The sequence below is a fragment of the Nicotiana sylvestris genome, chromosome 5 (genome assembly GCF_000393655.2).
Source record: "Nicotiana sylvestris chromosome 5, ASM39365v2, whole genome shotgun sequence".
Lineage (NCBI taxonomy): Eukaryota > Viridiplantae > Streptophyta > Magnoliopsida > Solanales > Solanaceae > Nicotiana > Nicotiana sylvestris.
The window spans coordinates 168,155,585-168,180,854 of record NC_091061.1 but is presented as its reverse complement, the minus strand read 5'-3'; the positions used below and the strand labels follow the sequence as shown (position 1 = coordinate 168,180,854).

At 37.8% G+C, this 25,270-nt stretch overlaps 1 protein-coding gene across 1 annotated transcript; it reads right to left on the bottom strand.

The window, feature by feature from the left end:
* Nucleotides 1–819: 819 nt before the first annotated feature.
* LOC104231627 (SART-1 family protein DOT2) lies at nt 820–21,704 on the bottom strand. The gene is made up of 13 exons (XM_070145639.1): nt 21,566–21,704; nt 19,936–20,859; nt 17,172–17,313; nt 17,019–17,073; nt 16,426–16,539; nt 16,217–16,313; nt 16,069–16,135; nt 15,867–15,926; nt 15,158–15,773; nt 13,970–14,331; nt 12,924–13,144; nt 2,681–2,765; nt 820–1,129 (listed from the first exon to the last, which is right to left on the bottom strand). The coding sequence occupies exons 2-13, from the start codon at nt 20,802–20,804 to the stop codon at nt 1,055–1,057; spliced, it is 2,763 nt and encodes a 920-aa protein (XP_070001740.1). The 5' UTR covers nt 20,805–20,859; nt 21,566–21,704; the 3' UTR covers nt 820–1,054.
* Between the last annotated feature and the right edge of the window lie 3,566 nt (nt 21,705–25,270).

Genomic DNA, 25,270 nt, shown 5'->3' with positions numbered 1-25,270 from the left:
CTTCAGGGGGAGTAAAATGCGCGTTGTACTCTTTTTCCCTTACTAAGGTTTTTCCCACAGGGTTTTTCTTATAAGGTTTTTAATGAGGCAACCAGCAATGCGTATTACTAAATATGTGTACTCTTTTTCCTTCACTAGGATTTTTTCCCACGTGGTTTTTCCTAGTAAGATTTTAATGATGCACATTATCTTTTAATGAACATCTAAGGGGGAGTGTTATAAATATATTATATTATGGATGTTCATTTAGTACTCCGTTGTAAATAATCTTCCTGAAGAAGCTCATCCATATGGGACTCCACCGTAAATATGTTTATCTTTTTAGTACTCTATTGGAAATAAGCTTCCTGAAGAAGCTTATCACTTCGATACCCGGTTATGGATAAACATTACCCTAGGTAGAAGATTATCCATACCGGGTATAATAAGCTTATCCATTCAGTACTCCTTTATGGATAAACATTGCTCTCAGTAGAAGATTATCCATATCTGATACAGTAGCAGCTTCCTTTCTTCTATAAATAGAAGAGATTTCAGTTCATTATGTACATCAGTTTGAATTCGAATAATATATCAATTTCTCTCTATACTTGTCTTTACTTTACAGTCTTTATTTTATAACAGGCTTGCCAATTTTTTTTGGGAGTAATATATGGAAAAATCTATTATCTAACTACGGTTAAGAGCTTGCTTTAATTAATTGAATTTAAACCATTGATATTAAAATGAGGCACATGTCCCTCATTCAAGTGAGAACTTGGGGAAAATTTAAACCATTGATATTAAAATGAGGCAGATGTCACTCATTCAAGTGAGAACTTGGGGAAATGGAGAGGAGTTGGATCCATATGATATTGGTCTATCATTTTCAAAACTAAACCTATAATACCGAACCAAAAATCTTTCAAAATTGTACCAAACATGAACACCCCTGATTCACGGAGGTATCAATAATTGAACTTTAGTTCCGTCCGTCTGGACACAGCTTATGTACAATTACAAGAGCTTATGCATAAAAACACCAGTATATCTTTAAGCTAGGAAGTTTACACAATTAAGTTTTGGGCTTCTTTTGTGAAGTCCCCTCTCCTGGCTCAGACTTGCGCTTTATGCCCAAAAAGTGCTCAACCTGAAAGACAAAGCGATAAGAATGATAACCCGAAGAGAACTAGATGAGTGAACAAGCATAAATATAGGCTGCTCAACTGATGGTTATGTGCAAACACTAAAAGCCATAACATCAGAAATAGGATTATTAAACCATCTCAAGTCAATCGGCATGGGAGCCCTACTTTGCTTTACACTTTCAACTCTATTAGGACAATCAACTAATGCACTGTAAGATAAACGCAAAAACCAGAAGCATTTTGACTTGATTAAGGTTCATGGATGGTAAGGAAAAAAGGCGCTTTTTTCAATATGTCATGGGCAAATTACACCGTTTCAGTACTAGGCTACATATTTGAAAAAGGTTTACATGGATAAACAAACCACTATTGCTAGTTGCATCAGGCGCGGAGCTAGCCTTGCGGTTGCGGGTTCGGCCGAACCCAGTAGCTTTGGTTCAAACCCTGTGTTTGTCTTGAGAAATCCATTGAATATATACAAATTAGTAATTTAGAACCCAGTAGCTTAAACTGGTTGAAAATCCGAACCCATAAACTCCAAATCCTGGCTCCGCCTCTGAGTTGCATATGTCTAAGCATTGATTAAGCGTCATAAATCATAATAAAACAGAAAAGCAATATCCTCAATAGAACACATGCGCAAGCGCATGCCACATAGCTAAGGAAAGAGACTTTTGAGTCAAATTTTTTTAAGAAGAAGACTTAGTAATCTACTTAGACCTGAAAGAAATCGTTTAGTTGGGAAACAAGTTATCCCAAAATTAATTATCCCAGAGTTGTTATCCCACCCTCCCATAGGGATAAAAATAACACTACAATCCCGGGATTAGTTATACCGCGATTTTATCCTGTGGATAAACTCGTGTCAGATTTAATCCCAAAAAATTATTCCTTATCCCTCGTACCAAACGAGCCAAGGAACAACATATACTGAGAACATTTTCCACAGCTAATTAAGGGTATTTTAACCAAAAATATAACCAAGTTCATCTGCCACTAACCAAATACTACAAAATAGGACATAACTAAGTTCATCTGCCACTAACCAAATACTACAAAACAGGATATAACTAAGTTCATCTGCCACTAACCAAATACTACAGAATAGGACTGTTCATTAGGTAACAACAGTATTCTTACTTATCGAGGGGGGAGGAAAAGCAGGTCCAGCGAAACTAAAGACGACACATTCAAGGACTATATAGCACACAAAATGGTTCAGGTGACATCTCTTCAGGAATGTTACATCCAAATCATGGAGTCCTAGATAACTAAAATTTGCTCCAGTGTTGCGAGTGTGAATCATACAACACAAATATCAACACCACATCAATTATGCTAAATCATGCTACAAGCTAGATAAAAAAGAAAAGCACAATGGTTTGCATCATGAACAAATAGCACATTAGAACACACTGAATCACAAGCACTGAGCATAGCATGAGAATCAATCCACCGCAAATATATGTATTCAGGTGACAGCTAGTGAGCTCTCAAGTAAATCAGCATCCTAGCCACTTATGTAAGTATAATCATCAGCAAAAGATACTGACCTTCTTATCACCGAGCATGGGGGTCAAACCTCCAGGCAGGTCCTTCTCAACAGTAGCAAAACCACTCCTAGGATCACTAGTTTGCCTGGCATAACAAATACTTTACAATTACAAAACCATATAGAATGTGTGGACACATAAAAAAAAAACAAGTTTGTGACATGAAAAATATGCGAGAGTCAGTTATATGTACATATATTTCAATGACATGAATAATCTCAAGGGTTGCAATCATTCAAAGTTAAACGTGATCGAGTAATCTAAAATACACATGCACAAATCTGAACACCCGTGAGATAAAACAAACAACACTGTTAATAAAGACTAATCTTCTCAAGTCATTGAATATGTGTTCTGACTTGAGAGCAAAGACAAAGGAATGCACTGAAGAAGCAAATATCATCGTTCAAATTTAAAAATAAAAAAAGGACAGCCCGGTGCACAAAGCATCCCACGTTCACGCAGAGTTCGTCCAAGTGTAACACTCCTCAAATTTATATAAGTTTCGAGACACGCTATTGTGAAAATATATATATATATATATACGCGCGCACACATACACTTAAATAATTGGATATACAATTAGAGGAATATTAATAATATATTAATAATTTTAGTGTTATTAATTATGGATAGTGGGTATTATTAATTATTAGTTAAGTTTTTTTTTTTAAAAAAAAAACAAACAAAATAAAGGAAAAAAGGATAGTGCACGTGACCTACCTATGAAGTGGGTACAAAAAAAAGGAATACAAAGGGCTTAATGCCCTGAACAAAAACAGAGTCATTCTGTTTTCAAACGCAGGCCTGCGAAACGGAGGCAGCCACGCACGGAAAATTCTAGGTTCTTTACAAGTCACGAATTCTTGAACTCAGGTATATAAAATTCCCTATTGTTAATTACCGTACAGTAGTAATAGGTAAGAATTGAATAGTCAATTCCATTCTTTCTATATATCAACAATAAATTTCATGTTTAGGTGTGAAACTTTAAAATTGATTAAAATACACTGGTTGTTGTAGAATCGATTGTTTGACTGGTGTCAATTAGACTAGGGTCTACGTATTGGCTCGAGAAGTTTTGAGGTGAGTTAATATAACACTTTACTAAAGTGGTTTAACTCACAAAAGCACGCACGCAAGGTGTTTGATTAATTGCATAAAAGAGTTAATATATATTTAATTGGAGTAGTAAGTACCTATTAACTTAGAATTATTTTCTAGCTAAAGTTTAGATGATTATTTGGATATATGTGCATAAATTTCAGATTTTTATGTTATTCTTATATGCCATCTTCATGTTGAAAATTCATGAAGTATCAAGAACCTTTATAAATACTTTTGAATGTTTATTCCATTCTTATGCCATGACTTACATTTAAGGATATCAGTATGAGTATGTATAAAAGATTTAGACTTGCAAAGTCACAAGAAGAAGTTTTAGAAAGAAAAGATTTTTGGAAGTATCCTTTATTCTGAGAAGGGGTCATCGTCCAGGCCTAGGGTCCTGACCAAGGCGTTGACTTCCTGAAACTACTTGTGCCAAAGTAGGGAGCACACGAGCCAAGGGTCTCGTTGCTGAGAATTTACTTAGTCATGCTAAGGTATGAGACATGAGCGCTGAGAACTCGTGGATTGGGCCTATTCGATCAGGTTGGGATCGAACCCGTGCCGATCACATGGTGACTGAGGCAGAATTAAGTCAGCATAGTTGGAACTCCCAAAGTATAAAGTGGAGTATATTTTTTTTTAGAAAGAAAAAAAAAAGAATTTCTTTTAGAATATTCAAAAACTGCTATTATGCAATTATTTAGAATTATTCTTATAAGCTTTATGTTTTACATGCATTTAGAACCTTTGCTCACAATGTATATGTTATTAAAGTTTCGCCCCTGTTGTTGAGACTCACTGAGTACAATGGATGGTACTGACGTTCTCTTTTGGGAACCTACGTTGGTCTGCGGTACAACGTAGGAACCGGATTTGCAGGCGAGCAGGCTACGAGTTAGGACTTCCTTCTCTTCCAGTGCTATTGGTGAGCTCCGTTTTTGTTCGTGGAGTATTCCTTAGAGTCATCTTTATTTAGTTATTTCTTTGTTACTTAGATAACTGGCCAGGAAATCTCATGTCCTGAGCAGTGCGTCAGTTTATCAGTAGAGGCTTCATAGACATAGTCAATGGGATAAGATTCAAATGTTTTTTATAATAACTTAGCATAAATTTAGTAGTTATTACGAATAAAGTTTTGGAGTTGATTTATTTAAATATTTACATTAATCAAAAGTATTTGGTTGGAGTATTGCCTTGTTGCATATAAAATTTGGAGTTATAATAGATTTGATAAGCAGAGATGGTTCGCTCGGTCATGTTTAGTGATCGAGTGTCGGTCCCGGCATGTTCAGAAAATAGGTCGGGGCAAACTTGGTATCAGAGCCTCAGGTTTATGGAGTCTTAGGGGTCTATGAAGCCGTGTTAGTAGAGTCTTGTTTATGGGTATGAAGCGCGCCATACTTATAAATATGAGGCTACAAGCATTTAGGAAAAATCTCATTTTTTCATACTTTAGATCGTGCAGTAGATCCTACCTCTAAGAAATTATCTAATGTATTCGTTTTTCCAAAACTCGCAGAAATGGCTCGTACTCGCAACTCTGACACCGACGCTCAGGATGCTGATCAAGAAACTATTGCTACCATTGTGGCTTAAGGTAGAACTAAGAAGGTTTAACTCAGAAAAGGAAGGGTAGATCCACAAAAGGGGTCCAAGTACCCCGAGTTGAATGTGAAGAAGGGGTGGATAATGATGAGCAAGTACCTCAGGATCCAGTACCGCCCCCAACAGCAGCTCCGGCTCAGGCAACTAGATCTCCCGAGGTGGGTCAGATGTTTAATGTTGTTAACAGTGCTATGGAGATGTTTAAAGCCTCTATGGCCAACCAGAACGAGGGAAGAGATGAGATTCCACCTTAATGAAATAGACAGCACAATTCTGAGTCCTCGAGAGTGAATGAATTTTTGAAGTTGAGTCCTCCAGTGTTCCATGGTTCTATAGTTGATGAAGATCCGATGTTGTGGCTGGAGGGTGTCATGAAAGCCCTCCGAGTAATGAAAGCATTTGATGATGAAGCTGTGGAGCTAGCTGCTTACCAGCTTAGAGATGTGGCCGACACTTGGTTTGAGATGTGGGAAAAGGAAAGAGATGAAGATGATGGTCCGCCTACTTTGGGAAGAATTTGAAGAGGCCTTCACAGCTAACTTTATCCCAGGAGAGGATAGGGAAGCTAAGGCTACAGAGTTCGAACAACTCAAGCAAGGGAATAAAAGTGTGCAAGAGTACTACATGGAATTCATAAGGTTAGCTAAGCATGCTCCTCACATGGTTAAGACAAAAAAAGCAAATATTCGCAAGTTTGTTGGCGGTTTAGCTTACCACATTAAGGATACAACATCAGCTGCAACAGTAGGGATGACAGCCTTCTCCTTTGTTGTGGGATTTGCCAAGCAGTTAGAAAAAGATAGACAACTAAGGAGAGAAGAAAAAGAGCATAACAAGAAAGCCCGGACAACGGGCAGGTTTAATGGTACATCCAGCGAAGGTGGAAGGGATTCCTCTAATAAGGAGTCATTAGCACCAACTCAGTCCAGTCATCAGTCAGGTGGTGTGTCTTCCTTCAGACGTACTCAGAGTTATGGAAATCAGTCTCGCCAGCATCAGAATTTTAGGACATCATCCTCACATAGCCAGAGTCATGCTGAGCAACATTCACACCAGCAAGGTCTTTGTGGAACATGTAAGCGGCAACATTCAGGTCAGTGCAAGCTCGGGTTTCATGGTTGCTACCATTGTGGAGACATTGGTCATATAAAGGCCAACGGCCCAAAGTTGCGACGTAATATCAGTGGTGGATCAACTCGTCCCTCTAGTTCCTCAGCTACTGTAGTTGCACCACCTCAGGCTCGTGGTTCTCATAACCAGACCGGGTATGGAGCAGGCAAAGGTGCAAACCGAGTTACTCAGGGAGGGGGACAACCCCGTTTGTTTGCTACACTTGATCGTCAGAGTGCAGAAGCATCTGCAGAAGTTACTACAGGTATACTTTTAATCTGCTCACATAATGCTTATGCCATAATGGATCCAAGTTCAACGTTTTCATATGTGACTCCATACTTTGCAATTAACCCCGGACTAGAACATGAACAACTTAGTGAGCCATTCCTAGTATCTACTCCAGTTAGCGAGTCAGTGAAAGTCACCAAAGTCTATAGAGGTTGTATAGTTTCAGTCCAAGGTCGCAACACCAAAGCCGATCTCATAGAGTTAGAAATGGTGGATTTCGATGTGATCATGGGTATGGACTGGTTGTCTTCCTGCTATGCCATGTTAGATTGTCATGCCAAGATAGTCAGGTTCCAATTTCCAAATGAAGAAGCCTTAGAGTGGAAGGGTAGTTCAGCATCGCTTGTAGGAAAGTTTATTTCTTATCTTAAGGCACAACGAATGATCGGTAAGAGGTGTCTCGCCTATTTGGCTCACATTATTAATCCAGAATCAGAACCACCAACTCTTCAGTCAGTGCTAGTTGTTCGAGAATTTCCAGAAGTTTTCCCAGATGACCTTCCCGGACTTCCTCCCGAAAGAATCATAGACTTCGGCATTGATCCCATGCCAGGCACTCAGCCCATATCTATACCTCCTTATAGGATAACTCCAGCAAAACTTAATGAGTTGAGAGAACAGTTGAAAGACCTTCTTGACAAGGGTTTCATCAGACCGAGTGTTTCACCGTGGGGTGCCCAGGTCCTGTTTGTCAAGAAGAAAGATGGGTCTCTCAGAATGTGTGTCAACTATCGGTAGCTGAATAAAGTTACCATTAAGAACAAATACTCACTGCCAAGAATTGATGATTTATTTGATCAACTCCAGGGTGCAAAGTACTTTTCAAAAATAGACTTGAGGTCGGGGTACCATCAGTTGAGAATCAGAAAAGAGGATATATCTAAAACAGCCTTTAGAACTCGCTACGGGCACTATGAATTTCTAGTGATGTCCTTCGGGTTGACAAATGCTCTAGCTGCATTCATAGACCTCATAAACAGAGTTTTCAAGCCATTCCTGGATACCTTTATTATTGTGTTTATAGACGATATTTTGGTGTACTCTATGAGCAAGGAAGATCATGCAGAACACCTCAGAATAGCCTTGCAAACCTTGAAGGAGAACGAGTTTTATGCCAAGTTTTCAAAATGTGAGTTCTGGTTGCAGTCAGTGACATTCTTAGGTCACGTGGTATCTAGTGAAGGAATAAAAGTAGACCCTCAGAAGACAGAAGCAGTCAAGAATTGGCCTAGGCCGACAACGCCAACCTAAATCAAGAGTTTCTTGGGGTTAGCTGGCTACTATAGAAGGTTTGTAGAGGGGTTTTCCTCACTTGCAGCTCCATTAACTAAGTTGACTCAGAAAGCAGTTAAGTTCCAATGGTCAGACGCTTGTGAGCAGAGTTTTCAAGAGTTAAAGAAGAGGCTGACCACTGCACCTGTGTTAACCTTGCCGGCAGGTTCGGGTGGGTTCACAGTGTATTGTGATGCCTCTAGAGTGGGCCTTGGTTGTGTTCTTATGCAAAATGGAAAAGTTATTGCTTATGCTTCCAGGCAGTTAAAGAATCATGAAAAGAACTACCACACACACGACTTGGAGCTTGGAGCAGTGGTGTTTGCGTTAAAGATATGGCGCCACTACCTTTATGGCGAGCATTCTGAAGTGTTTACAGATCACAAAAGCCTCCAGTACATTTTCAAGCAAAAAGAACTAAATTTGAGACAGAGAAGGTGGCTCGAGCTATTGAAGGATTATGACATCAATATCCTTTATCACCCGGGCAAAGCTAATGTGGTAGCAGATGCACTTAGTAGGAAGTCAATGGGTGTCTTGGCCCATCTTGCAGTACAAAGGCGATCTTTGGGTCGAGAAATTCAAAAACTAGCAAATGATGGAATTAGATTGGATGAGACCGAAGAAGGAAATATAACTGCTTATGCCTTACCGCAATCCTCCCTTGTTGCGCATGTTAAGGCTAAGCAAGACGAAGATCCGTACTTAGTGAAATTAAAAGGAGTCAGAAGCAAAGAAATCACTGCTTTCACTCTAGGAAGTGACGGAGTTTTGAAGTTGAATGATCGATTATGTGTGCATGATATAGATGGTCTTAGGAAGGCCATAATGGAGGAAGCTCACAGTTCGAGGTACTCTATCCACCCAGGAGCTACCAAAATGTATCTAGATTTGAAAGAGTTGTATTGGTGGAAAGGCATGAAGAAACAAGTAGCAGATCATATGGCTAAATGTTTGAATTGCCAGCAAGTCAAAACCGAGCATCAGAGGCCTGGTGGCCTAGCTCAAGATATAGAGATACCACAGTGGAAGTGGGAGATGATTAATATGGATTTTGTATTAGGTCTACCTCGCACGTACCGTAAATATGATTCAGTTTGGGTTATTGTAGACCGACTGACAAAGTCCGCGCATTTCCTACCAGTAAAGACGACAGATTCCGCAGAGCAGTATGCGCAGTTGTACATCAAAGAAATAGTCCAATCACATGGTACTCCAGTTTCAATCAAATCTGACAGAGGCCCTCAGTTCACAGTGCATTTTTGGCAAGACATTTCAGAAAAGATTAGGCACCAAGGTTAATTTAAGCACTGTTTTCCATCCACAGACCGATGGCCAGGCAGAAAGGACCATTCAGACTCTCGAAGATATGTTGCGTACGTGTGTTATAGATTTTGGAGGTAATTGGGATGATCACTTGCCACTTATAGAATTTGCTTACAATAACAGCTATTAGGCCAGCATTGGTATGGCTCCTTATGAAGCGTTGTATGGGCGGAAATGTAGGTCTCCAGTGGGTTAGTTTGAACCAGTAGAGGTGCCATTGATTGGTCCAGAGTTTGTTTGTGAGGCCTTGGGGAAAGTTCAGCTAATTAGAGAAAGACTTAAAGCGGCTCAGAGTCGTCAAAAGTCTTATTCTAACAAGAGGCATCGTGAGTTAGAGTTCATGGTTGGTGATATGGTGTTTTTGAAAGTTTCACCAATGAAAGGAGTTATGAGGTTTGGTAAGAAAGGGAAACTTAGTCCTAGATTTATCGGACCTTATGAAATTCTAGAAAATAAAGGAAACGTGGCTTATAAGTTAGCGCTACCCGTTGAGTTGTCCTCTGTTCATCCTGTCTTTCATGTGTCTATACTTAGAAAGTACATTCATGATGAATCGCATATAATACCTCCTGATACCATAAAAATTAAAGAAGGCTTGACTTATGAAGAGGTACCTATAGAAATTCTCGATAGGCAAGTAAAAAAGTTGAGAACAAAAGATTTAGCATCGGTAAAAGTTTTGTGGAGTAATCATGATTCAAAAGAGGCTACGTGGGAGGTCGAGGAAGATATGAGAAAGAAATATCCATATTTATTTGAGGAAAAAGGTATGTGAACCTAAATTTGGTTTGACATTTATATTTCATTTATTAAATACAAGTTAGCAAGTGTTTCTGTCCTTCCTAGATTATACTTAGTTGTTGTAATAATTTAGTGCCATGCCAGAGTATATTTAATTCATTGAAGTTATTTACTTTTTGTAAAGTGTTGTGCTTTAGAATTTGGTTGGTTATTATGGTACCTCCTTGCCGGAGTGTGTATAACTAGTTTATGAGCTGTGCATAGTGCCTATGAATGGTCACACACTAGTTTATGAGCTGTGTATAGTGCCTATGAATGGCCTGTTATGATGTATTGGGTTGTTGTTAGGGTATTTGTGACAGGGATATTTTCTGGATAGTCCAATTTACAAGGGAAACTTTGCCGAAATTTTTGAGAATTTAGGGAGTTAGCCAAAATTTTGAGTCCCTTGGAAGAGAGAGTAGTGCTAAGAAAACTTAAGAGGTTCAAGTACTTAAGGAATGATTGTTAGCTTAAGAATAAGGCCTTAGCAACATTCGAGGACGAATGTTTTTAAGGAGGGAAGATTGTAACACTCCTCAAATTTATAAAAGTTTCGAGACACGCTATAGTGAAAATACATATATATATATATACACACACACTCTCTTAAATAATTGGATATACAATTAGAGGAATATTAATAATTTTAGTGTTATTAATTATTGATAGTGGGTATCATTAATTATTAGTTAAGTTTTTTTTAAAAAAAAAACAAAACAAACAAACAAAATAAAGGAAAAAAGGATAGTGCACGTGACCTACCCATGAAGTGGGTACAAGAAAAAAAGGAATACAAAGAAGGGCTTAATGCCCTGAACAAAAACAGAGTCATTCTATTTTCAAACGCAGGCCTGCGAAACGGAGGCAGCAACGCACGGAAAATTATAGGTTCTTTACAAGTCACGAATTCTTGAACTCAGGTATATAAAATTCCCTATTGTTAATTACCGTACAATAGTAATAGGTAAGAATTGAATAGTCTTCTCTATATCAACAATAAATTTCATGTTTGGGTGTGAAACTTTAAAATTGATTAAAATGCACTGGTTGTTGTAGAATCGATTGTTTGACCGCTATCAATTAGACTAGGGTCTACGTATTGGCTCGAGAAGTTTTAAGGTGAGTTAATATAACACTTTACTAAAGTGGTTTAACTCACAAAAGCACGCACGCAAGGTGTTTGATGAATTGCATAAAAGAGTTAATATATATTTAATTGGAGTAGTAAGTACCTAATAGCTTAGAATTATTTTCTAGCTAAAGTTTAGATGATTATTTGGATATATGTGCATAAATTCAGATTTTTATGTTATTCTTATATGCCATCTTCATGTTGAAAATTCATGAAGGATCAAGAACCTTTATAAATACTTTTGAATGTTTATTCCATTCTTATGCCATGCCTTACATTTAAGGATACCAGTATGAGTATGTATAAAAGATTTAGACTTGCAGAGTCACAAGAAGAAGTTTTAGAAAGAAAAGATTTTTGGGAGTATCCTTTAGTCTGAGAAAGGGTCATCGTCCAGGCCTAGGGTCCTGACCAAGGCGTTGACTTCCTGAAACTACTTGTGCCAAAGTACGGAGCACACGAGCCGAGGGTCTCGTTGCTGAGAATTTACTTAGCCATGCTAAGGTATGAGACATGAGCGCTGAGAACCATGAAGCGAGTGGCACCTCGTGGATTGGGCCTATTCGATCAGGTTGGGATCGAACCCGGGCCGATCACACGGTGACTGAGACAGAATTAAGTCAGCATAGTTGGAACTCCCAAAGTATAAAGTGAAGTATATTTTTTTTTAGAGAAAAAGAAAAGAATTTCTTTTAGAATATTCAAAAACTGCTATTATGCAATTATTTAGAATTATTCTTATAAGCTTTATGTTTTACATGCATTTAGAACCTTTGCTCATAATGTATATGTTATTAAAGTTTCGCCCCTGTTGTTGAGACTCACTGAGTACAATGGATGGTACTGACGTTCTCTTTTGGGAACCTACGTTGGTCTGCGGTACAGCGTAGGAACCGGTTTGCAGGCGAGCAGGCTACGAGTTAGGACTTCCTTCTCTTCCAGTGCTATTGGTGAGCTCCGCTTTTGTTCGTGGCGTATTCCTTAGAGTCATCTTTATTTAGTTATTTCTTTGTTACTTAGAGAACTGGCCAGGAAATCTCATGTCCTGAGCAGTGCGTCAGGCTTCATAGACATAGTCAATGGGGTAAGATTCAGATTTTTTTATAATAACTTAGCATAAATTTAGTAGTTATTATGAATAAAGTTTTGGAGTTGATTTATTTAAATATTTACATTAATCAAAAGTATTTGGTTGGAGTATTGCCTTGTTGCATATAAAGTTTGGAGTTATAATAGATTTGATAAGCAGAGATGGTTCGCTCGGTCATGTTTAGTGATCGAGTGTCGGTCCCGACTTGTTCAGAAAATGGGTCGTGGCACCAAGAAAGGGCCGCACCTCAAGGAGTGTAATGTAGATAATCTATACTAATGCAAGCATTAGTGGCTGCTTCCCCGGCTCAAATCCGTGATCTATAGGTCACACGGAGACAACTTTACCGTTGCTCCAAGGTTCCATTCTCAAGTTCAAATCAAAATTAATGAAAGTTTCGACCGGGGAAAAGTATAAGAATCCTTGCCTAGGCAACTGACAAGTCAACTGCATAGTTGGTAATCCACATGAAAAGACCTACTTTTTGAAGATAAAGCACATTGAATCAAGAAACTAAAACATACCCTGGTTTAACATTTCCACTGAGAACAAGATATGGTGTTTTAGATTGAGCCTGAGCTTCTCTCATCCTCTCCACAGACAGTGATGGCGTATCTGAATTTTTCATCTGTTTTATCTTCAGCTCCTCCTGGTATTGCCGCATACGCTTTTCTTGCTTCATCTTTCCTGGCCCCTTCCCATGAAATTTATGTGAAAGCAACCGAAAAGCCTCCTTTGGAGTCAGCTGAAAAAAGAGAAGCCACGTATTAGTTGAGTAAGAAATAAGGCTACATTAGCCAAAACTCACAGAACCAGATCAAATAGGTAATTCTCAGTCCCCTCGCCTTTTTTTTAGTTTTTCCGATTTGGCAAGTATCATTCCAGTCAGTTTATTATATTGAAATTAAGAGAACTCACTCTCTCTTTCTCTCTCACACACACACGCACACACTCAATTTCCAATCTAGTTAGGCTTTCAAAACAATTGACATAGGGGTGCACAAGTTTCACACCAATAACGGACACAGTAGTCGTACAGCAACAAGCTTACCCAATAACCTTAATTTCAAACACTTTGAGATGTGACACATATCTACTGCCATCCTTATCTTCTGCTACTCAGAAATACCCTCCATGTCATTATATGTCCACGGAGCAGTACTATAAGACCAAAGTTGGAGTTTTATGTTTGCAAAAAGATGGTTACCTCGATTTTATGTTCACTTCAAAAAAAATACTGTGGGAATCACTTACCAAATGAATAAAAAAATAAATCTCGTAACCTTATCAGTAATAAGATTCACACTATTGAAAACTGTAGAACAAAGATTTCCCTCTCGAGAAGGTACAGACATCTTTGGATAGGAAAGTGTGGGACAGCAGGAAGCAAGGAGCTTTTTCAATTACAAAAAGAAGGATGGCGAGTGACAGCCTGACAGGTGCCATAGAATGTGTGAAAAAAGATATAACTGAATAAACAGAATACTAGTCCAAGGGGTTAACAGCACAAAACTACTGGTGAATAAAAATTAGAGAATCCAAAAACTGATAATCAAGTAAAAGTACTTACAATTCGCCCATACTCATCAGTCCTTTCAATGCGTATTTCTTTTTTCCCATCCTCACCACGTATGCCTACGAGCTTGCTTTTCTTCTTGTCCATGTTTCGACCACCCCATTCAATATCTTCCTTCAGTGTACCTCGTTCTTGCAAAAGTTTGAGAGCCCCTGATAAACCCTTTCCAACTGGAACTTCATGTATCGTCGCATCTGGAGTTACTTCCATTTCCTCCTCCTTTACAGAGGGTTCCTCTTCCTCGGTTTCCTTCACCTCAGTCCAACCACCATCCTCAGTCTTCATTTCTTCATCAGAGGGTTTTGGGAGCACCTCTTCCTCCATGAAGACATCATCACTACCAGGTTTTTGTTCTTCTACAAAAATCAAAGCAGCATAACGTCAGAAACATCACCCTTGAAAGCCTTTGCCGAGTTCCAGTAATGACCAAAGTGTAAGTTGCAGCTAATTGATAAAACATAAAGCAAAAATGCAACATTAACACGTGAAAAAAGCTCACATGCTTAACAGGCATGTTGTCTCATTCCAATTTTACCAGATGTTCCTGCAGCGACTAAAAACATGTGCTGTGTAGAAAATGGGAATCTCTCTTTCCTCGGAATCAATTCCAATCAGAAACGAGCATTTTTCTAAATAACTTTTTTTATGACCTCGTTTTGTTAAGAACTTATAACAAGGCTAATTCATAATGCTCTTGTCATAAAAAAATCACGCCCATAGGCAGACATGTAAGGAAAAATGAAATACCCATAAAAAACAACACTGCTTCTATTCACTAAATCGTCAATAAATTAGAGAGAAGATTAATATGCTATAACCTCTGAATATTTGCATTCTTTCTTAATCAAACATAACAGAAATAGGGATGAAAAGGAAGAGTGATTCAATTGTAAAATGTTTGTTTCAATAAAACTGGAGACTCAATTCTAATACGTTTCAGGATTTTGTTTCAATATATCTGGAGACTCAATTGTTTGAAAGATATATCTGGAGACTCAATCGTAATATGTTTTCAGAAATTAGTTCGATAATACCCTCTATATCACTCTCCATACCTCACCAGGAAAAGTGCCAGCACACAAACCTATTCCAAAACATGCAATTGAGTAAACCTTGCCACATCCCTTGAGAAAATAAAATGCCAATTAGCACAAGAAGTCGAACAAAACTAAAAGTTCTTACCTTCATCAAGCTGAAGACCCCAGACAAACTCTTCCATCTCTGTGAAGACAACCTTGTTCTCTTGTGGCTCTCCAGATACAGAACTTGGATTATCCATGGTTGAATCATTTGCACGGGAAATGGCAAGTGAAGCAATGGACTCTGGAAAGGTTTTGGCGAGGCCCTCTTGCTTTTTCAAAGCAAGCTTTCTGGCTCTTTCTAAGGATTTTCTAAGCTCCTCCTCATCATCATCAAATACAGTATCATCTTCCTCTCTCTGGTTGTTATTAGTCTTCTCGGGTCGAAGTGCTTTAGATGCCTCTTCAGCCTTGGCATAAGCAGCCTGGTAAGACTTGCTCTTTGTCTCTGCCTCTGCTCTCTCCATTTCCTCCCTAAGGGCCTGCCTTGTCTTATTGTTGCGAGAACCAAGATCACCAACACCCAATCCAGAGGATCTGGCCTCCGCTTCAAGGGCATCTAGGTCCATCTTCTCTTTCTTCCTCAGTGATTTCTTCTTCTTGGGCTTCTTAAATTGAAGCATCTCCTCTTGAGTGTAGTAGTCAGACAATAATTTCCCAGAAGAATTGAGATCTTCAGCCAGAGTTTTTGAGGAAGACCCCTGAATCCTTTTCCGGAGCTGGCAATCAAAAAAAGGTAACTTCATTTAACAAACATACTCCGACATACACTCCAAAAACCATTCATGATTAAATAGATAAAAATTAGTTACCTCCTCCAGTTTCTTCTCTGCATCAACACTGAATCCTCCAGTTGCATCAAGAGTAACACCCTAAAAGAAAAGCTAGGGTAAGAAAGAAAGATTGGATGTACAATTCCGCACTTCTCAAACTGAGGACAAAGTGCTTTAAAAAAAGTTTCAGATAAACAATATTATCTAAGAAGTAAAGAGAAAAGGAAACAAAGAGTTCAACCTCCTCTTCAGTCGGGTCATCATATTGTGGTAATATTTTCCTTTCAAAACCAGGGTCGTCATTGAACCTAAATCCAATAAGAAAGAGATAAATTAGTCATTCAAAACTTGTGTACAAAGCAAGTGTATACAGCAATATTAAATCGTACTTGTCATCGTAGATCCCTGTTTTCTTTTTTGCAGCCTTGTAAGCGTCATCCCTCTTCTTCTGTTCTCCAATTTCCACATTTTCAAGCACATCAACCTCTGGGGTATACAATTCAAGTCACTACAAAATCCGAATCCACAGATACTGAAGACCGAAAGAAGAGACAAAAGAAGAAAGGGAAAACACGAACAATATAACTTGATTGGTTACCTTGATTAATATCATCACCAGCAAGTATGCTCTGATCTTTGAGTGTCAAGACAACTGCCCCACCTTCAACTACTTTGTCAAGCCCATGCAGTACTTTCATCCCACCTAGCTCTTCTGTAGAGATATACAGACAAACTTCAGAGCATTCTTCAACTATTTTCTCAGAGAATATAATATAGCTAAATTTAATTTCCGTCCACAACTGCACAAAAAGCACATCATATTTCACGAAAGGATAATCTTGGCTACTTTCATTTCCCCAATGATGACTTTAAAACTTTTATTTCACATGCTACACCAGTTTGATTAGAGTTGGATGACAAAGGGGACCTCACCAACAATTTTCGTATCATAGGCAGGAGTAGAAGTGAAATCAAACAGACTACGAATGAAAAGCGCAGAAAAGGGAAGATTAGGACCCAAGAAGAAAGGTAAAAACCTGCACAAGACAAATGCACTAAACATATTACTCATTTCCTTGGAGTTCCGAAGACTAAGCAATATATAATGACCTCGATTGACTTCAGATGATCTCCTACCACAATTGATTAGAAAGATTAACCAACAGATATATTTAGAAAGAGGAGCCATACTTGCAGCTAGCCGAGCTTTCTCCTCGTCATCGCTTTCTTCGTCATTCATTTTGTCCTGCAAAAATGATACCATAATAAATCATGAAGACCTGAGGTCACATCAATCCAATTTCTACAGAGAAAGAATCACAGGCACATCAGCAGACAACCTACCTGCTCTTCAAAAATCTTTGAAAGCTGCAACGCTCTCTCTTTCTCAGCATTCCTTTTCTCCTCAATCTTACGGCTCTTGCTAACCCATGTCATCACCTCAGAAGCACCTTCTGATTTTTTCTTCAACCTCTCTTCCTTCATCCTGCAGTCATAAACATTTCTTCAGATTATGGCTATCAAGTTAACAAAATCACTCGTCAAACTACATCCAGATTTTACTGTGTGAATACACCCTTCTAGAATGCCGTGCAGCTAGAAAGTAGCAACCAATTGTGCACATACAGTTAACCTTATTAAATTACCAAAAAGGCACTGTAGACATCATAGAAGCCGCATATCATAGCTACAAACCATGTGCATGCTTAGGATAGATGATAAAACAATATTAGGAGCAAAATAAATACATATGGATAACCACAAACAGAATGGTGACAATCACAGATTAAATTATTTAATTGGCACCATCATCTTCACCTCTCTCTGTCTCTGGTTTGTGTCTCATTAAACTTACATAGTTAATGTTAATAACATCAGCACCACCACATGGGTGGATATCATCATTATCAATCAGGATAATTGTTATCATGCATATCATCATTTTCTTTAGTATCTAATTCAACAGGGTAGAATCAAAGTGGATCGTGTTATTTATTTAATTTAAACCTTTTATGTTCTTAATTAGAACAGACTGCAATTAATGGCTTTTGGAAATGTTATGTTTGCTTTAACAGCTTATCATCTAGTCTCATAGTAGTCTTACCTACACTCTCTCTTTCTCAATCCCCTTCCCCCTCAGTTAATTGATTTTGAAATGTTATTTTTAAATTTTTAATACTATAAGCTACCATCAAGTATCAAACTAGTTTAGTAATTTTACCTGAGCTTTTTCTGGTTTCCAGTTTTTTCCCAATTTTAGTCAGTTACTCCATCTTCATGGAAAAGAAGAAACCAAGGGGAACTATATGATTCAACTGATGAATAAGTCTTGACTTCTAACTCCATTCATTTATTTTTAATAACTACTTCTAAGCCCAATCATATGATTTAGGATTTCCATTATTTGGTCTGACCAAGTGGGCAAGGATATCAAAAGAAATAGTACAAATTAGAGAGAACTAAAATGGCAGTAAACTATAACGCTCCTCCTATCCACGGTCATATTTGGTCTCCTTTGGGACAAGGACTTCTAGAAAATATCTGGGAAGGCCCAAAATAAAGGACTCAGCCATAGCTGTTGGTAGCCTCTTTTTTTTTAGTCTCTAGAGAATTCTAAGGTTCTTGCTTGGTATGTTTATACTGGAGATAAAAAATGAACTACAACAAGGGCTCCGACCGTACTAGTGTCACATGGCCATAGCTCAACTATTGATTTTTCGCATTTCCAATGCATGGTTCCTGATCAGGGTACCTCAATGCATTACACGAATCCTATTTGGCATCTATGCTGTCAACGAGAGAGTCAGATATCCTTCAAATCTATGGCAGACTCCTTATGAAAGGGGTAAGATCAGAGCAACCAGTATGATTTCTATCCACAACACCAAATAATGATGATAGCACCCTCTACCTGATAAGAGTAGGCTTAGACAAAATAAAGCTCCATGATTCCTACATAAAATATCTGAAAACTGTATATTATTTGTTCATTTCTTAGACCTCTTATGCACCATCTTTTTCTTAATTTCCTAGCTAAGTAGCTTTTTAATACAATAGTTACTCAATAAAAGGGGGCTGCAGCAGCCTATAATTTCAGAGGTTTTCTTCACCAGCCCACTGTTTCTAAATAACTTTACCGGAAGAGGGGGTTTGGGGGAGGGGGGGGGGGATTTTCCAAGCCACCAAGACAAGAACAACTAAACCTCAGTCCCTACTAACCACGTTACTCCATTTAAATCATCTCATACCAATATGATGCAAACACAAATAAATAGTACTAGAAGTTCTGTATATTTTCTAAACGTATACATCTCTAAAAGATTAAACCCCTCCTAGAAAGTATAAGACCTAAAGTAAAAGTGCTAACGTCTAAAACATATTCTTAACTAAAATGTACAATCAAGTACTATTCCCTTACTTGTTGAACTCCATGCCTTTTTCTTAAATGCTTCATGAAGTAGGGAAAAGAAGGAAAGAGAAGGGAAAACAGAAAATGTTTCGACCTTCCATTCGATTGACATAGCTCTGTCAGAAGGGAGCGACCGGTGTGGATACTTCATGTACTCAAAATACACTAAGAATTACCAAAAAGGATTTACACATATTGGTTCAGAATACTTTCACTCGTGTCAAATATGTAATGTTACTAATGTACCATGGCTAAGTCAATGCCCTTGCTCAATTTGACAAAAGAAAGAGAAGGAAAGTGGAAAAGAGAATAAGTTTCTTCCTGAGTCTACCATTTCTCCTACTTCTCTCCTATTTACCCTACTTTTACTTGTTCTTCCCTTTCCTTCCCTTCCTTTCCGAAGGTGTCAAGCATTGTATTAATGTTGTATTCAGAAGCATAGAAGGACACAGGAGCAGTAAACAGTTTGAGATGTAAACTTTCTTAACACTTACATCATTTCTAATAAAAAGCTTCTAATCCATATTTTTAAAAAGAGAGAGAGAGAGAGAGAAGACTGATACAGACAAATTAATTGCTAAGTTTTTAATCTTAAGTAGACAATAAACAAGAGATACCATTAACAGCAAGGACATACTTAGAAACCTAAGTAGCTTTGACACACTTAAATATGGAACCAATAGATAAAAGATTACTTACTTCAGAATGCGTTCCTCCAGTTCTGAAGCAGAAGATTGTGATCCAGCTGTTTCAACTGCATTATTTCGTGCCCTATCGTCATCCTCATAAGAAACAATTTCTTGCTTGGCCACATCCTGATAATCAGAATCTTCATCATCAACTCTTTGCACATCATCCTTCCGCCTGTCCTTACTCCTATCATGACCCTCGTCTCGCTGCCTACGGTTGCCTCTATCTTTGTCTCTTGACCTCTCCTTATCCTCATCAGCTTCCCTCCCCTTCTCTTTAGTTCTCTCTCTTCCCTTTTCCTTGTCAACTGCATCTCTACCTCTTTCCCTGTCATGTTCCCTTTCTTTTTCCTTTTCCCTATCTCTGTGCTTCTCCCTTTCCTTCTCCTTGACCCTCTCCTTTTCTTTATCCTTCTCCTTGTCCTTGCCCTTGTCCTTCCCCCTCTCCTTCTCTCTCACCCGCTCAGTATCCCTTTCCAACTCCCGGTCTCGCTCCTTTTCTTTTCCACGATCTCTACGGTCTTTATCTCTTTCCCTGTCTTTATCTTTATACTTGTCCCTATCGCTATCTTTCTCCCTAATCTTCTCCCTAGTCTTATCCCTTTCACGCTCATCTTTATCCTCCTTCCTCCTATCTCGAGTTGACGACCTATCTTTCTCCAAGTCTTTACTCTCACGATCTCTTTTATATTCTTTCTCTTCTCTTCGGCTACTACTTTTCCTATCCTTGCTTCGATGCTTACTTGAATCTTTAGATTTATCATGCCCACTTTCTTCCAAATCATAGTGCCCATCTTCCCACCTCTCCTTATCCGGAGAGTCATCATGATCCCTCATTTCAACACTTCTTTCACGCCCATCGATCTCCATCATTCCCATCAGAAAAAGGATACACCGTATAAGTAATTTCACTACCAACAAGTTTTAAAAATCCCTGAGATGAAGTTAAGTGAACACCACATATAAGTATACTCACATAGGCAAAGGAAAAATAAGGAGAAAAAACATCAAAGAAAGCATCTACTTTTACAAAAAAAAAAAAAAATGTTGATAGCAAGAGAATGGAACTGGAGATTATGTTGTTATCATCCCAACTGCTCAATCAAAAACCATTTATACTGTATACCTTTCTAATAATAGCAATTTTGAGCACCCAATAGTGTGGTCTAGTAGTAAAAGAATCAAGAGGTTTCAGGTTCAAATCTCAATTGAGGCAAGAGTACTAGGTGTTTCTTCTCATCTGCACAGTTCCGAGAAGGGTAAAGTTACCCGGTATATGTGCTGGTGGGAGGTAGCAGGTGCTCATGGAGTAGTCAAGGCACGTGCAAGCTGGCCCGTACACCACCATTATTAAAGAAAACTAACAATTTAGGAAAAAGTAATACTTAACTAATATACCAAAGGTGAATTATTTATTAATTGTGTCGTACAAATTATATTTAGAAAGCAAATAAGGATGCATAATAGCTCGCAAAATTCACGAATAAATATCTCAAAATCAAAGTTGAAGCTTACTATGAAGACCAATTCACAATTAGTATTATACCCTAAAAATTGTCGGAAAATTAGGGGTTTTTCTTTATAGGTGAATCTTCAGATAAGGAGAACAGGAAATAGGATAAACGATAGGAGGAACTTACGGTTCAATTTCACCGGAGAAGATATCGACGGAGTTTGCCGCAGAGATATCGGTGTACCAGTGAGCTTAGCAACGGAGGGCGTCAAAGTTCAGTCGAGGAGGAAATTTTTGGAGTGATTTGAAATTGAGGACCAAAGCCAAATTTGGGCTGAATTTTGAGTCGATTAGAGATGAAAAAACCAACTTGAAGGGATATGGGCTTTGTTTAAAATTGCAGTTCCCTGGCCTCATTCTAAAGACCAAATATATGTTGGATTTGGAAAAAGAGATCTTTACACAAGTAGCCACTCATATTTATTATTTACTTTTTCTAGCCATATATAGAGATTATACATTCATTATACATAATTATAGACATATAATACATAAATTATGTATATATTATACTTCCACTGACTATTTTTAGTTTAAGCGGTTGGGTGGGCAGCTATTTGGGTTAATTCTTCTTGGAAAAAATATTGTAGTAATTACACCAAATAGTCATTCTAAAGGGCTACTATTTAGGAATTAACCAATGTGTCCTGAATTTAAGTTTTTCAATTCAATTTTTCGGGACACAAATATCATGAATTGTCCTGAAATTAGGATTTTTAGTTTAAATTTCAGGATAAAATAAGCATTGCTAATTTCTAAATAACATCCCTAAGAATGATTATTTGTGCACTTCTCCCAAAAATGTTGATACTTCTCAAAACACGGCTTGTTTAATTTTCATTCGGACAATTATTTTTACATGGCAGGAAGTAGGAAAAGATAACAGGGGGAAAATTGATGATGATAACATGATAAATTAAATAGGTAAATAGTTACCTTTTCATTATTACAATTAGGGGTGGGCATAAAATCCGAAAAATCGAATTTCGAACCGGACCGAATTAATTCGGTATTTCGGTTTCGTTTTTTTCCGGTATTTCGGTACGGTTTTCGGTATTAAAATTTTGAAATTTCGGTATACCGAAAATCCGATCTTTAAAAGACATTTTCTTAATTATTACTGTCCACCCAGCCCATCGCCCCAGCCCCAAACGCCCAAGCCCATCTTAATTCTTATACCCAAGCCCAATCCTAAACTCTAGAGGTTAGCTGGTTACTGGTTAGTGGATAGGGCATTAGCATTTAGCAATTTAGATTACAGTACAGTTGAGCGGCGATTTGGCAATTTCCGACTTCCTGGCGATTTCCGACTTCCGAGCTCCGACTTCTCACTCCTCAGTCCTCACTCCTCACAAATTCCGGGCAAACGAAGATGTTGTTGTTGCAAACTTGCGATAGTTTCAATTTTCAAAGGTATGTTTCTACTTTCTAGCGATGGAAATGAATTTGATGAAGATTTCTAGCGATGTTCTTTAGCGAAGATTAATTTTATATTCGAAACTCATTTTTTTGGATCAAGTGTTTGATTAGGTATAAAGTAGGTTGACATATGAGAATCCTATAAGGTATAGTAGTAGAACAAGGAATGAAGATAGTAGTTTCGTGAAATTTCTTTAGCAGTAAGCGTTGGCAGTTGTGTATAGATATTGATTGAAGTAACTGATACAGGAAAATGATTCTGTAACCTAATTTATGTAGCCCGTTGCACAAACTGTAGTAATTGTATCTTACTAGAGCTAACTGGATAGAAACTGTACTAATTTCGGTTGTTGTTGCTCTCTGTTCTTTAGTAATGGACATAGTACTCTGATTAATTTTGGATAGATCATATTGTAATTTGTATTTGACAGCATAAAGATAAATGAAGATGATTACAAAAAGATTTTGTTTTCTCTTTCTATTTTGTTAAAATCTTCTTTAGACTTGGTGGAATCTTCAACTTTATTTAGACTGATATATGACTATATTTTAATCGGCGGGCTAATGGACTCGATATTGTGTTATTGTTAGCATCTTTTAAAAGAACTGCTAGTGTTACTGTTAGCATCTTTTAGCTGCTGCAAGACCTCAAACTTGTTGAATGTTGTGTATTTGTGTTTATGGTTTGGCTGTTCAGGTGTTCTTGGCATTGGCAGTGTGTAAATATAATTGGCACAGTGCAATTGGTTGTTCAGGTGTTCCTGATGTTGCTGCTGCATCTTAGTTACAATTGCAACTTGGCAGTATGTAAATGTTTGGTTGTTCAGGTGTTCTGCAGATGGTTTGGCTGTTCAGGTGTTCTGCAGATGCTTGTTACATGTTGTGCAGGTGTTCTGAATGCTAGTCATCTCTTTTAAAGAATGACAAAAATAATTCTGGTTTTTCTTGTTTGGCTACAGATCTATTAGCTTGGCTGCAGATGATTGTTACATGTCCTGAAGCCTTAAGTCTAATTATGTTGTGTGTCTGTGTCTGTTTAAGACTGAAGGCACAACTGCATTTGTTACTAATTGTAATTTTCATTCACAACTGCATGCCTAAATTCTAGTTGATCTTCCCTCCTATAACAGTGTAAACAATCTAGTAAGTAAATTTTTTTCCTCATCCCTATAACATAATAGTATGCAGGCAGGCTATTAAAGATCAGAAAACTAATAAGGTAATGAGAACTAACAGGTCCAAGCAGGCAAGAATGCACGCCCAGTTACAGACCACAAAAATAACCAAAATGTGCTATATTTGGCAATTTCCTTTTAAGGACTAAGATTTCTTCAACTGGTTGTGTTTTTTCAAGAAGCGACTTTGCTTTCTTAATGTAAAGTCTTGACACGTCTATATGAAAAAGCAGCTTAATATTGAAGCAATATCGAAATTTAATATTGAAGCAGAAATTTCAGTAGTTGACGCGCCAATATTTTAAATATTACTCATTAATGTATCAAACCGAAACCGTGCCGAACCAAAATAAGAAATACCGAACCGTACCGAAATATTTTGGTACGGTATTTGTTATACACAATTGATAAACCGAATACCGAAATACCGAACCGAAATTCTTAAATACCGAACCGAAATACCGAATGCCCACCCCTAATTACAATTAGGCTATACATCATTTAGGTGTAAGGTTCAAATTTCACCAAGGGTTTTTCTCTTTGTCTATACAACAACAACCCAGTATAATCTCACTTAGTAGAGAGACTATTTCCAAATAAAAACTCGACATATTTCTCTCAAAGAACTTCCCACCTTGCTTTTGGGGAGACTCGAACTCACAACCTCTTGATTGGAAGTAGAGTTTGCTTACCATCAGCGCAACCCCTCTTCTTCCATTATTCATTGGTCTATCTATATTAAAAATCCCTCCTTTGGAAAAGGTTTAAAATAAATTTGATGTTATTTTCCTTTCTTTGCGAGGCTAAACCAATTTTGAGATTTTATATACTCCATCATTTTACCGAGGATTTTTCATTTTTTAAAATTCTTTCGTGGGGTTAAGTGTTTCTGATTTGTGATTAGTAAGAGAAAAAATAAAAAGGAAAGGTCTTTGATGGGAATTGAACAGTGCACCTAGGTGGTGCAGGGGTGAAATTGCGTAGAACAAGCTATCATGCCAGATGCTGTATATTATACCATGTTTAATAGAAGTCAAAATCTATAGGATAAGGGTTCAAGAACAGCAATAACAACAACTACGCCTGAATATACATGTTTAATAGAAGTTAAAATCTATATTATAAGGGTTCAAGAACAGCAATAACAACAACTACGCCTCTGTCCGTCCCAAACAAGTTGGAGTAAGCAATATGAATCCTTATTAACAATTCATGTCAAGAAATGTACAGGATACATG

Excerpts from the sequence above, each read along its gene's own strand:
- LOC104231627 (XM_070145639.1), bottom strand. The coding sequence starts at position 20,804 with ATGGGAATGATGGAGATCGATGGGCGTGAAAGAAGTGTTGAAATGAGG. Across the intron at positions 17,074-17,171 it reads CAAAGATTTTTGAAGAGCAG|GACAAAATGAATGACGAAGA; the intron begins GTAGGTTGTCTG and ends TCATTTTTGCAG. Across the intron at positions 16,540-17,018 it reads GAAAGCTCGGCTAGCTGCAA|AAGAGCTAGGTGGGATGAAA; the intron begins GTATGGCTCCTC and ends ATATCTCTACAG.